This window comes from Genypterus blacodes, unplaced genomic scaffold (genome assembly GCF_046128005.1).
Source record: "Genypterus blacodes isolate CSIRO-AG114 ecotype Tasmania unplaced genomic scaffold, CSIRO-AGI_Gbla_v1 ptg000067l_1, whole genome shotgun sequence".
Classification (NCBI taxonomy): domain Eukaryota; kingdom Metazoa; phylum Chordata; class Actinopteri; order Ophidiiformes; family Ophidiidae; genus Genypterus; species Genypterus blacodes.
Window position 1 is genome coordinate 7,090,913 of NW_027466879.1, and position 13,603 is coordinate 7,104,515.

At 45.2% G+C, this 13,603-nt stretch overlaps 1 protein-coding gene across 2 annotated transcripts; it reads right to left on the minus strand.

Moving 5' to 3' along the window:
• Positions 1–458: 458 nt before the first annotated feature.
• atxn1l (ataxin 1-like) lies at positions 459–13,088 on the minus strand. Of its 2 annotated transcripts, XM_076155599.1 has the most exons (4): positions 12,965–13,088; positions 9,145–10,175; positions 8,947–9,060; positions 459–7,974 (listed from the first exon to the last, which is right to left on the minus strand). In XM_076155599.1, exons 2-4 carry the CDS (start codon positions 10,051–10,053, stop codon positions 6,448–6,450), a joined length of 2,550 nt encoding a protein of 849 aa, XP_076011714.1. In that variant the 5' UTR covers positions 10,054–10,175; positions 12,965–13,088; the 3' UTR covers positions 459–6,447. The 2 variants fall into 2 exon arrangements, with proteins under 2 accessions (XP_076011714.1, XP_076011713.1); XM_076155598.1 differs by having other exon boundaries at positions 8,947–10,175.
• Between the last annotated feature and the right edge of the window lie 515 nt (positions 13,089–13,603).

Below are 13,603 nucleotides of genomic sequence, written 5' to 3' on the forward strand. Positions count from 1 at the left end.
CACTGACATTTGTAACAATAATTTCTTTTCTTCTCTCTGTTATTGTGGAGTCATTGTAAAAAATTGATGTCATGGAAAGCTGGAAAAATAGGGAGACAAAAAAAGTTCTCTTCAATTCCAGACATACATTTTGAAATTGTGAGTTGTGAGTTCACCTTGCATAGAGTGTGTGTGTGCACTGTGAGGTCTGATTGTTTATGACATCATTGATCCTGAAGAGAAAGTCATTTCTCATTATCCTGCATACAAACTTGAGTATTACAGATTTCAGATAAATGGGAGGCATCCACATTTAAGCTGGACAAGAATGTGAATAGTTTCTCCTTAAATTAAATTTCTTTTGAGGACATGTCAGCTGAGTGAGGAGGAAACAGAGTTTGCACTAAGGTTGCGCCATTCTCCGGAAGTAAAAAGATTTTTTTTGAAATGCATTCAAGAAACACAGTACACATGTTGGATAATAGTTTATATTTATATTTGTATATATATATATTATATTGTGTTTACTTAACAAACATGATAAATGCAATGTCTCCAAGTTAGCTGTAACAATAAAAATACAATATCTTTGTGTCCTTAAGTACATTGAATTAAAACAGCAAAACAAAACAAAACGGCCCTAAGTAGTTCACAGAGGTACAAATATACAGTACAAATCTATTTTATTCAGAAAAAGGGTAAAAAGAAAAATGCAACAAAATAGAGATATTAATGCTTTGTTAAAGTCAGGTAGGTGGAGGGTATTCAGCTAAGGGAGCACTTTGGGTAGACAACTCTAAGGCTTCTGATAAAGATCAATACATATTGGTACGGCCATACAATATTAAAACTCACTATACAAAGTTCATACAACCTGGATTATACTTGAGGATTGAATGTTACACATATCATTGCATATATTTTGCAGATTTAGGCATTAAAAAAAAAAAAAGATGCTGTTTTTGTTTTTTCCAATAGTTACACATCACATAAAAAGCAGTGTCACCTTGTGCCATAAACTACAACGCTGCCAAAGCTGACAAAATGCAAACTTTGTTAAAACTTCAAAACCATTCACTTTTCCTCATTTCACTCGGCATCAGCGACACCAAAACCGTCCTGGATTCACCTTGGCAGTCAAACACCGGTTCACAACAACAGAATCGTTTCCCAAAGTCACTAAAACAAAAGAGCACGTTACCACTGAGGGAGAAAGCCACAGCAGGTGTGGGGCCTCTGAAGTCTGAAGACCCCAGTGTACTTCACAAGATCTAACACAAACTGAACTTGTCTTTTCTACTTTTGAGACCTCGACCAGAGAGACGAAACTCTCCATTGGTCAACCCTAACTCCAATTTGTGGCCGTGAGCTCTTGGTAGTGACCAAAACAATGACCAAAACAAGAATACAAGGAGATTGAGAGCAAGCTGAGGCGGTCTGTCTGTAACCAGGACACCTTCTGGAGGTCTTACAGGCATGTCCATTGGATTGAGACCATGGGATTAAGACCATGGGATTATACTGTATATCCAATCTGGGTTTAGAACATCTTGGTATCCTTCAGGATGAGCTGGACAATGTGGCTTTGGAGAGAGAAGTCTGAGCTTCTTTGTTTAGCATGGAGTTTAGCACAACCAGGTGGAGGTATCAGGAGTAGAAAAGACAAAGCTCTTAACGGGGGAACCTGCACAAAGAACACAGAAAGAGTCTGAATCACCCTGTTTCCAACCTTGCAAGATGTCTTTGGGCCCTGAACGTTTCAATTCTTATGAAGTCCGCTGGGGCCTTTCAATACTGACACACGCAAAAGGTCTGAGGGCCGACGTACAAGACACCAAACTGTGTGAACGTGTGTGTGTCTCGGGTGGCGGCCGCCCACGCTCTCGACCTCATCTTGTGAAAAAAAAAAATGTGCAGAGAGAAAATCAGTAACCCTGGGCCGAAAGAGCTTCTGCTGAACTTGAACAGAGCATGCAAAGAAAGGAGAGAGAACACACACACACGATTGTTTAACTGTCTAAGGCCAGAGGACGATCTTTCATACCCTTTCACGATGCGTGCAGAGTGGAGGGTGAACACTTCTGATTTGTTCTCACACAGCTTGAAAAAAGGAAATCCCAAGTCTGTCCAAACAGTTCTATCAACACATTGTACAAAGCAAATCTTAAGGCATTATTGACAAGCATCATCATAGTTAACTATACAAAAAAATACATCTATCTACAGCAACACACACACACACACATACGCACACACACTGTGATTTCTCTGTGATTTGGTGTGCTTTTAAGTTGTGGAACTCAATTTTACAGACAGTTTGTTTTAAAACACTGTAAAGGAGCATTTAGTGCAATTACTTACAGCGACAAACTATCAGTGATGTGAATAAAGCCAGTCTGGTGTACGATGCTGGAAGCAGAGGAAGAAAGAGAGAAAAAGGATGGTCTTGCTGTGAGAATGAAACAGGAGGTAAAGTCACAGGTGGCACTGCTCGCACCTTGAGAATTGCATCGAACGCACGCGTGAGTGACAAAAACAATGTTTGGAGCGGCTCGGCAGTTAAGCGCCTTTATACCAACGTGTGAAATTCTGAGCGACCGAGTGATTTGGCTGCGGCTGTGCGGCGTCAATCGTTTATGTTGTAAACAATGTTGCTGACCGAAAGGAATCGCTGGATAGAAAATGAGAAAGTCTCCGAAACAAAACACTGGTTTGTAATTTCCGTAAGTAAAGTCATTTAAAGCAAAAGTCTGCTCTGCTGCTTCGGGCGCACTTAAGACAATGAAGGGTGCAATACTGAGTTTACTGCATAGTAGACGCCAAGACTAGGTGAAATGTTTTTAGGTATAGTGTATATTGCTTACAGCGTAAATTGTCAATGTGTGTGAGTTCTGAATGGTGACATTTGTTTGACTTGTGACAGTTTGGACAGAAGCAGAGGGTGGGAGTGTGTCCCCCTCTGCCAGACGCCTGTCTCACGGCCGCTGTACTGCACAAAGGTTCAAAGGCAGCCAGAAGCAGGGAAGTGGGATGTTAGTGTATAAACACGTGACACATGATTACATGGAGCACTGTAGCAGAACAGTGTCTCGGCTACTGAAAGACACCAACATTACACGGGACAAACAAACGAGCTACGTTCACATTTCAGGACAGATTTTTGAGTCAGATTCAATCTTTTTGCCAGTGTCAGGAGCAAAGAGCCAGCTGTGCCAGGCAGCAGCAGCACATCTGGCTCCAACCTGCATTCCTACAGACCAGAGCTGTCACTGTCCATTATACTATGATAATCTAACTATCTACTCCATCTTTTCCCTCTCTTTCTATCACTAAGAGAGACATGGAAACATTGAAGTTGCCAATGCTCCATCTGGAGGTCAAATGATTCATTAAGAACTAAATGTAGGCTGTAGTGTTACTGTGGGGTTTTTTCTGAATAATATCTTTATTCATTTGTTTTATTTGCCATTTAGGACCTGGAGCAGTATATGGTGCACTGTCACTTTAAGAGGAGATGATGTCATCTCCAAGTGCAGAGAGGAACTATGAATGTGTGTATCCTGTGTTTCCTATAAAGTTGCCAAATGGAAGAAAAGTCTTCTTGCTCCAGGTGTGCAATACAATGTTAGTATTTCCGTGGCGTTCTGTCGCTATGGAGACTGCAGAGGTCAGCATGGTTTAAAGCTCAGGTGCCATGGTTGCGTTAGCAGCCAGGCAGGCTGAATTATTGTTTTTTTTATGTTAAATGTTGCCCAGCAGGCTTTGCTTTAGGCTTTTCCTTGATTGGACGATCACCCAAAGTGCCGTTACCTTCTGTCATACTGCTGACTCATCCTTTTTTTGCTGTCTGATGGTTGGCAAGCCAACTTTATGGCACATTGCCACCAACAACAGGGCTGGAGTCACATTCATTGATTATGCACACTTTCTACCCTTTATTTTCTTAAATGTGGCGGGATCGGTCTGAAAACAAACAAATGAGGATAGAACCTAGTAGGCTTCAGCTTTGGGCCACTCCATCCTTAAATGTGAACGTAGCATATTAGGCAACATGTTAGTGGAGTCGTGTCGGAGCACAACCGAAAGAAAAGCAACAACTGAACAAACTGCATCACCAATATTTGGCCAGAGTTTAAAGTCAAAGGTCTACGATTTCTCTTTCAAAATGGCTGAATGAACCAGTGCTGACTTATATCAGCCTCTTCTGATAGGAATGTCTACATGTGGAATGCCGTCTCTTCTAAACCTCTGAATGATTTCATGTCTAATTGCACTTAATCTTAATGTCACCCGTTTGGATTGTGTGGGTGACGTTGATAAAGAGTTTGACAGGAGGAGGAGGAGGAGGAGGAGGAAGCAGCATTCGCCTTGGCTGATTTGTAAACAGAGTTAAAACACGCGAGTCAGTTTTTCTTTTCTCTCTCTCTCACCAAACGTAAGCAATACTTCAAACATATTCCCTTCATTATGAAACAACATCTACTGTGCTGTGATTCTTATTACATGAGTCAGTGTGAAATCAATCAGTGACATTTTCTGTGCAACACACGACAATCTGAAAAAATCCACTGGATAAGAGTTCATCTCCTAGTACAAAAAGAAAAGGACCGTATAGTTCACATCCAAAACAAACCGACAACAATCACAACTTAATTAGAGTCAGAGCCTCTCTTGGAGATGAACTTGATGAATCATTAATGGGGGGGGCAGGGGGAGGGGGGACGGCGGGGTCATCAATGAGAAGATTGGAGAACTCAACAAAAGAAGCAATAGTGTAACAGTTTTATGACAAGTCCATCAAAGGCTGTGGAGAAACAACTGACGGGTCCCTAAAGTTAAGTTCCAAAATAGTGCAACGCCTCTCTAAGCGGGGATGAAGAGGCCCTCACACCTCAGATACTAACTGAACACACACACAGAGAGAGAGAGGAGAGAGAGTCCCGGGGGAATAGAGCACAGCCACAAGCGCTCAAAACTACTATTGCTTTAGTTTGGTAAAGAGTAACACCAAGCAAACAGCAAGTCAGTGACACACACACACTGTAGTATCTATGCAAGGCATGCTGGGAGGACCGGCCAGTGTGTCGTTCAGGGTTCAAAGGGCAAAAATAGGGCCCCAGTATGCTTCACACACACACACACACACACACACACACACACACACACACACACACACACACACACACACACACACACACACACACACACACACACACACACACACACACACACACACACACACACACACACACACACACACACACACACACACACACACACACACACACACACGGGTTTGGTCTCTCAGGTTCACTCTCTCTCTCTCACACACACACACAGAAGAGGGGGGGCTTTGGTGATGACCAACCAGTTAATTTCCTGTTACGTCCTTTACAATTAAGGTCAAAGTCACCGATGTGGCAAGGAAAGCTTTGAGGTAAGGTGTAGAGGATGGGGGCGGGGCTGGGGGATGAAATCTTTGTTTAGGGGAAATAGTTTAAGCAAAGTTGATGTCACTGGTAATACTGGAATGCAAGTAGTCTCACTGTCTAAGAGAACAAAGCCTGACTCAAATCTGAGGCATTTACACAAACAACAAACACGCACACATGCCCACACACACAAACACACTGCAGATGTGTAACTCCAGAGGGCGCGATGCTGCGTCATGAAAGCAGATGTCGGTGTGTCTTTTTCCTGGACTCGATTGCTGAACAGACTGATTGATTTTTCACCGTAGCGATTGTAAGACAGGTGGGACGCGCCACGCTTGGCCTGAGAGAAGATCCCATCGTTTCAGGAGGAGGGAGGGACAGAAGCTGTGCTGACAAGACAGCTTGGAGTCTCCTGCCACAGAGGCATAATGTAACATCGACTGACAAATAGTATCAACAGTGCCGACATCGATGCAGGTGCTGCTGACGTCAGCCACTCCGCTCCGCTTTTTGGGATGAAAGCTTTTGAAAGAAATATAGGACAGGGGGGGATATAAAAGAACATTGGCTGTCATCTTGTAAATTCATCAGAACCTGCAAAAAAATTGGTAGCTCCGCTGTGCTACAAACACATTCTTCGTAGTCCGTGGTCTTTCCAACGAGATGGTACGGTCAAAAAAAGACGTAATAGTCTTCTGAAGATGGTGGTAAACCTCCGAGAATGTGGATGAGGAAGTGGTGACAAAGGAGTGAGGGATGAAGAGAAATGCAGTCTGTAAGGACCAAGGTGGGTATTTCATCAGCTACATACAGTCTCGGCTCAGACCTCAGCCGGCTGTAAGAGCGCAGCCATTTTCCCTCGGCTGACTGACGCCCCAACCACAGCCGCTCGCTAGATACACAAAGATCTCAACGTCTTGTAAGGTGTGCAAAATCTCAAACATTCTGAGGCTACATTCACACTCTTTTATCCTTCTCTCCTTGTCAGACTTGTTCATGGCAGTCTCTTCTGTAGTCGCTACCACAGCTGGTGCTACTTCCCTGCATTAGAGCGACCCTCGATTGACAGTTTGACCTCCTGGGGGATAAAGGAGAGCCTTGTAGGACCGGAGGTGCTAATCTGAGGGCGTGGCCCTTCCTCTCCCTTCATGGTGTATCTCTGAAGGCCAGGTGAGGACCAACGCCTCTGAGAGGCACCCAGCATGGGCTGGATCGCTCCAATTCCTACCCCAGAACAAGCGGAGCCCTCTGTGTGCAAGTGGCTCCTTGGATGCTCTGCTGAGGTCCTACTTGGTCTGGTGGCCGAGTCTGTGTGCCCTACCATTCCCAACTGTGCTTCTTCCTTATCAACCCCGTCTCTCTCTCCGTCCCTGTGTCTTTCTCTGTGAATGCGTTCTAGCCTGAATTGAGACTGAGGCCGGGGTTGCTGGGGGGCAGGTGGTCCCATAAGCTGGTGACCAGGTCCGGATGTAGCGTTGGATTTGTTCAAAGTCCTGGACAAAGTCTGCTGCTGTTGTTGTTGTGAATGGTGGTGCTGCGGTTGTTTCTGTTGCTGAAGCCGCTGCTGCTGCTGTAGGGTGATGGACACACACACATCTCCTACTTGCAGATGATGGCAGGTCAAACCGTAGAGCTGTGCTGTGCGCTCAGGGCTGCAGGATGACCATCCCTGGCCAAACACAAAGAAGGGGTGCTCTGGGGGCACATCGATGGTCACTTTGCTCTGTTGTTCCCCCACTGTAAAATGAAGCGACACAAGACCTGGTCTCTGCTGGCTGGGACGGATGTCCACCACCATGCTGGAGTCAATCTTAAGCCCCCCACTCACCTCGGCACTCCTCACAAAGTCCTGAGTCTGTAGGTCCTCCACACGCTTCAGTTCCCCTGTAGCCAGCTGAATGATTGCCCCCTTCATGAAGTGCGACGGGTTGCAGGAGGCCGAGGTGGGAGTGAGACTTGAGGCCAAGGCCTGAGGCAGATCTGCTGGGGCCTGGACAAAAGGCTGCTGGGGGAGCTGCTGCTGCTGCTGCTGCTGCTGCTGCTGCTGCTGCTGCTGCTGCTGCTGCTGCTGCTGCTGCTGCTGCAGCTGCAGCTGCAGCTGCTGCTGAGCTGTGTTGAGCTCCACCACAGCTCGATCAGGGAGGCACACTCTGGCAAGAGGTTCAGAGGCTTTAAAGCTGGAGTTAAGGGAGGCCATGGTGATGGGGGCGAGGCTGGCCGAGGCATCATTAGTCTGTGCTGGTCCTGGGTAGTGTTGATGTGAGGGTTGGGGTTGATGCTGCGGGTGAAACTCCAGGGGAATGAGGACCGGTTGTCCATTGGCTAGCACAACAGCATGGCCAGGCTGCGGCGCTTGTGACTGAAGACTGGTCACTTTGGCAGGGTCACTGTAACTCACAGCCGTGTATGTGGTCCGGCCAGGAACCACTCTCGTCTCCATGTGGACATCTCTGACTCTCTGGGCACCCTGAGAAAGGTTCAACGGAGCAAAGGAGACCTCCTTCCGTCCACAACTGCCACTTTGAGCAGCGGAGGCAAAGCGACCGACCACCTGCTGAACCTAGAAGTTGATTCAAGACAGAAAGTATAAGACGCATACAATTGTACTTAATCATCAACATTGATTCCAGGCTGGACAACCTCATAAAGTTCCAACAAGGAATATCTATGTTTACAAACAATCATAATGAATCACAGTGAAACGTTTTGGTACGAACTGAATCTGCTAGACTCGGCTTGACTCGGCTAGACTAGTCTGGGTTTCTACAATTAAAGTCAACAAATGATTTTTCCTTAACTATGTCCCAGATGTTCCTAATTATATTTCGGCAGGATAATAAGGGAATTGATTTTTCTATATCACTATTGTCGAAAACATTTCTCGGCTTGGAAAATTAGGAGGAGTACCCTGCTCATTAAACTAGCTACTTTTGATAGAAATGCTGTAAAAAATGCTATACAATAAAAAACTATGCTTGTTGAGATAAGTTCATCCCCATTACAGAACCAGGGCTTCTCCCTACAACCGCAAATCACACCGTGGCTGTGAGTAGTTGCACAATTTCCTACAGACCCACCACATGCCATTAAAAGGAAGGAAATGGAGTCGAACATCAAAAAGTGCTACCACATCATAGAAATAACTGCAACATTCAAAACACTGACAAAGATATAAAATGTCTACTATGCTACTACAATGCCTGAGAAGAACTAAATAAAAAAAGCCACATTCGGCACACAGAAGTTTGTGAGCAAGGAAAATACCTTAGTCATGAAATCTCTTCCACAAAAAGTTTACTGCGGTTGTTTCTGCCAATTCAAATATTTGACATATTTCATATTCACATCATAAAGCAGCGTTTCTCACCTGCTTCAGAAATGGTGACTAAAACTATTTCCTGCGTACATTTAATTTAAATCGCTCAATGGAGGTTCAGTGTTTACATGGATGTAAAAGATCAGAATAATGCTAAAGAAAATACTCTGCTTAACAGAAAACAATCGGTCAACATCAGTAGGCCATTGCTTTTACCTCCAAGTCACTGTCTGGAGTGCTGCGCTGTCCAGGTGAGCTCCTGTCGTCTAGCCTGCGGCTTGGCAGGCCTCTGTCCTGGATGTGTTCCTGTCCTATGGAGCAGGATGGACCCTGTGGCAGATGTGAATTCCTGACAGTGTAGACACAATCTGGAACAACCTCCCTCATCCCTTGTTCCTTATCCCCTCCATTTACCTCTGGTTGGTTGTCTTGATGGGCACTGTGGGGGTCCCTTGGGGCACTGGCTGCCCTGGTGCCTTGAGGGTGGTAGAAAACTGGCATCCCTCGAGAGCTAAGCTCGGCCGCAGGCAGGACACCCACTGATCCGAGGTGCTGCTGGGCAGCCTGCTCTGCAGGCAGCATCAGTGGGACACCACTGGATGCTGAAACTTTGGCAAAGGGGTGAGCAGCCACCTGGGCCTGCGGAGGGGGGGAGACAACACCCTCCTGTATGACAGACGGGTAGGGAACAAGGTGAGAGACAGTGTGGGGCTGAGGGATGGTGCCTGAGGGAGAGATTAACGAGCTGGGGACAAATCCAGGGGGCAGAGCGTAAGGTACGGCAGCATACGGGGAGCTAACAAACTGGAGAGAGGAGTGAGGAATCTGAGCATATCCCAGAGGAGGGTAGGGAATGCCTGGATGCTGCAACAGAGGAGAATGGACCGTGTAAGCTGGAGAGATATGGCTCAACACTGGGTGAAGACTGGTAGGCGAGTAGGTAACGGATGGAAGAGCCACTTTATACAGCATACTGTACTGGTCAACTGGCACTGCTGGTATACCATCAGAACTGTCCAATCCGTAATGAAGTCCTGGCTGAGCTCGCAGCCACTCTCCAGATGAGACCCCTCCTCCCTGAGTGTCAGTGCTGGCAGCAGAGCCCTGGAGGGAAATTGTATCATCTTCCCCATTACCACCACCAGCACAACTGACTCCTGCACTGCCACTGCTGCCACCGCCACCGCCGCCGCCGCCGCCGCCACCTACTCCACCTCCTCCACCGCCTCCTCTTCCTCCTCCTCCGCCAACACTGTTACTAGGTGGGAGTTCCCTCTTCTTCGGAGGCAGGCACTCCTGGTTGCGCTCCTGGGCTTGTTTCATTGCAATCCTTGGACCAAGCGAGTACCTTTACTGCACTGCACAGGAACTGAAACTTGCAAAGGGGTCAGCCAGCACAGGAAGCAGTTGTGAAATCACCTGGCTGACCTTGTCCGCCAACTCACCTGAAAGACAGAAATATGTACATTTTAAATTAAATGGTCTTACTGTAAAGCACATACAGTGGGTATAATCTCAGTCTTCTTAATTCATTAAAGTGGTTCTGCTGAGGGTCCAAACTGATGTTCTGGCCTCTACCACCATCCCTAACTACCTACCTGGACTGCTGCTCTGAGATAAGGACTCTCTGGAACAGTCTCTCTGTCTCTAACGCTCTCACACCTGGCCTTACTCTTCGGTTTTGGGAGTTTTATCCAAGAGACTTCTGGGCTGGGTCGGGAACCGTCTGTTTTTGAGACATTGAATGTGACTAGTGTGCTCTTTGGGCGCTTTCTCCTGACCCCAGCCCCTCCTTCCTCCCCCCTAAAAGCTCCCTTCTACCGTTTATTCTACCCTTTCTTGCCGACCCTGTGGTAAAATCCTTCTCCTGATATTTCACGGCCTTCACCCAAGCCCTACCCAGTAACCCTAATCCGGGACCCCCTGACCCTACTTCCTCCTCCCTGCCCCTCCTGGCCCACCCCTTAACTAAATGCTTCTGACAAGGTTGGAGGCAATTGGAGGAATGGTGCTCGTTGTATTGACGTACATGCACGTAAATAAATTCACGCCTGTGTAGCTAGTGTGTATCAACTGTGACATCGTTCATGATTCCAAGGTAGTGTGTGTCAATACTGACATAATCCATTCATGTTGCTTAACCACAATAACAACTTTTTGATGCCAAGAAAAAATTAAATAAACGTAATAAAGGTAAATGCATTTGTAAACGCAAAAGCTTCAGGGTCTGCAAATGCCAAATGCCAGAATGTCTCCAGAGTCATTACAGTATCTTGTTGAGCGAGTATCACCTGTGACCGATACCTTAGATTAAGATTATATTCATCAGTATTGTTTTCATCGCAATCCTGGCAGGCTGAAAGGCACAGTAAGGAAGTAAGAAGCGTACATTCATGTCTGCCTGCCTTCCGCAGAGACTCTGAAGAATATCCTCAGGGAATTCAAGATGATATTGCGGGCTATCTCAATATCCTGGCCCCGCCTTATATATAGTGATGATATTTTCCATAAGAGGCCCTTGGTCAAGAGGCGGGGCTTTATATTTCAGCCCAACTAAGCTCCAACTAATTTTTGCTCAGGACTAGAATTGCCGTGGAGCATAAAGGACTGTGGGGAGAGAGTGTGATCAGCAGTGAGTCAGCTTCATCATATTGAGAAAGAAAATCACACTTGAGCCTCAACTAAGGTGACTGACCTACTTAACCACCCTTCGTCGACAAGTGTGTCAGATGCATGATAGATGTGGGTGTTGAAATAACAATATGAGTGATTTCAAGAGAAAGAAGGATCAGTTGGTAGGAAGAGCAGAATTCTAAAAGGTCAATGAGGAATGTATTCATTATAAAAAAGGTTTTCTGTTTATGCACCATGATTTAACACAATTCCATAGCTGATGTCTATAAACTGAAAGCACATTATAATATAAAGTGCAATGTAAATGCAGAGCAAATGGACTGTGTTACGTAAATGGACTGTACTTTACTCTTAGAACAAGGTGAATTCTGGCATCATCTTTTCACACCAGCCTGCAGAACATTATTGTTTTTATTCCCCATAACACAACCATTCAACTTCCAAGCTGGGGTTTGGTGTGTGGTTTGGGGAAGTACTAGGAAACTGACAGAGCAGCATAGACAAAACTAGACAAGGCATATCTCGATGTGTTAAAAGAGAGGGCTGTGTTCAGAGAAGGGTTCTCCTATCACGTATAAACATCCACTTCTACACCTTTATGTCTCTAAGGCATTAAAATGTGATCTCAGTGATAGTGGATACATTATCTCACTGATGGCGTGTGATGTGACCCTTCACATCCTAAACATGGCCTCTTTGTGTTGGCATTGTAAAGCATATACACCCTTGGCTAACGAAATCACTTCATTTAAGATCCATTTTTTTCTGACAGTAAAGGTGATCTAAACACACACATACGTCACTAATTTGTCTAAGTCACAAAAATTCGGAGTACAAGATTCATCCAAAGGAATAATAGCTGAATCAGGAAAGAGTCTTCTCCAAACTGCTAATCTGTCTAAAACATCACTCAGTACAGCTACGAGCACATAACTGCATTTTCCTTGAATCACAGACTTAGTCGTAAACAATAATAGTTCGTAGCAGTGTCCACTTTCTTGTGTCAATGTGCAGGCCTGGTTACTATACAAGTGCATTCTGTCAGAATGTATTAATCCTAATAAGAAATGCCCATGATTAAAATGAGCGCCAACGCAGATTGACTTATTGACTTCCTATAATAAAGTACAAAGCCGCTACAATACAGCTAACTTTGGGTTGTTGCGTAAATTCCCAAGTAAGAGGTGGACGTGAACGTGTCACACGCCTAACTTGTCACTGAGCCTAACTTGTATATCTGTGTTCGATTCTCAGCGCAAATCCAGTGAACATGACAATCAAAATAACTAGCTGATAGCGAGTGTGAGACCTGGCGAAAGTTAGCGCCGTTGAGTGAATGTTATTACAGTGACAGCAACTGCTCTGACGGTAAACAAAGATGACGTGTTCACGGGTTAATTCATCTTATGCGAGCCCAGTTATTCCACTTAGAATGTGTTTCTGGAGTCCATCCATATGTTCGGACTAGTTAGCCGCCGATGCTAACAGAGCTAACTAAGCGAAGGGACTCTCCACCCCTCCTGCGCTCTCTTTTGGCTGATAAAACAAAGGCCCGTGTCACACACACGCACCTCTGCTGCGTCTTATTTAGTACACTTACCTCCAAATGTCATCGCGAACGGGTTTCGCGGTGTAAAAAGTTGATATGCTGAGGGAGTTTTGAGAAAATTAAGGCTAAGGAGTGGAGCCCATTTCGGAGGCCAGCAGACGGAGGCGCTTACCAATGACGTCACGTCGTTTATTACATTTCCTGTCTTTCATGTATAGGAAAATATCTATTTTCTTTGTAGTATTGTGCTGATATCGTAGCATGATTTCACCACAAACTTTAACGTTATAGCTGTAATTGTTTTCAGTTTTTCTTCGGTTTTTCATCGTAAAAGTGTTCACGGTAAGTCATGGTTAAATCACGTGAAAATCGGCGTAAATGTAATAACCCCCCAAATTCTCGTGGACGTTATCTTCACCACATAGTGTAACGAATAACGCTTCTTGTTAATAAATTAATCTTTGTTGTTGCGCCTTATCCAACTTAACGAAGGATAAAACAAGACGACACAAATAAATGAAAATGTGTATGATCACATTATGAACAGTAGAGGGCGCTGCCATCCAATCTCCTTACTATGATATACGAAGGCAGTCGGCTCATATTTACCGTTTACTGTGAATTTATGTTTATGTATGTTTTAAATAATAAATAACATAATTCAGGCTGTCACAACGTGGAGAGCGTGGT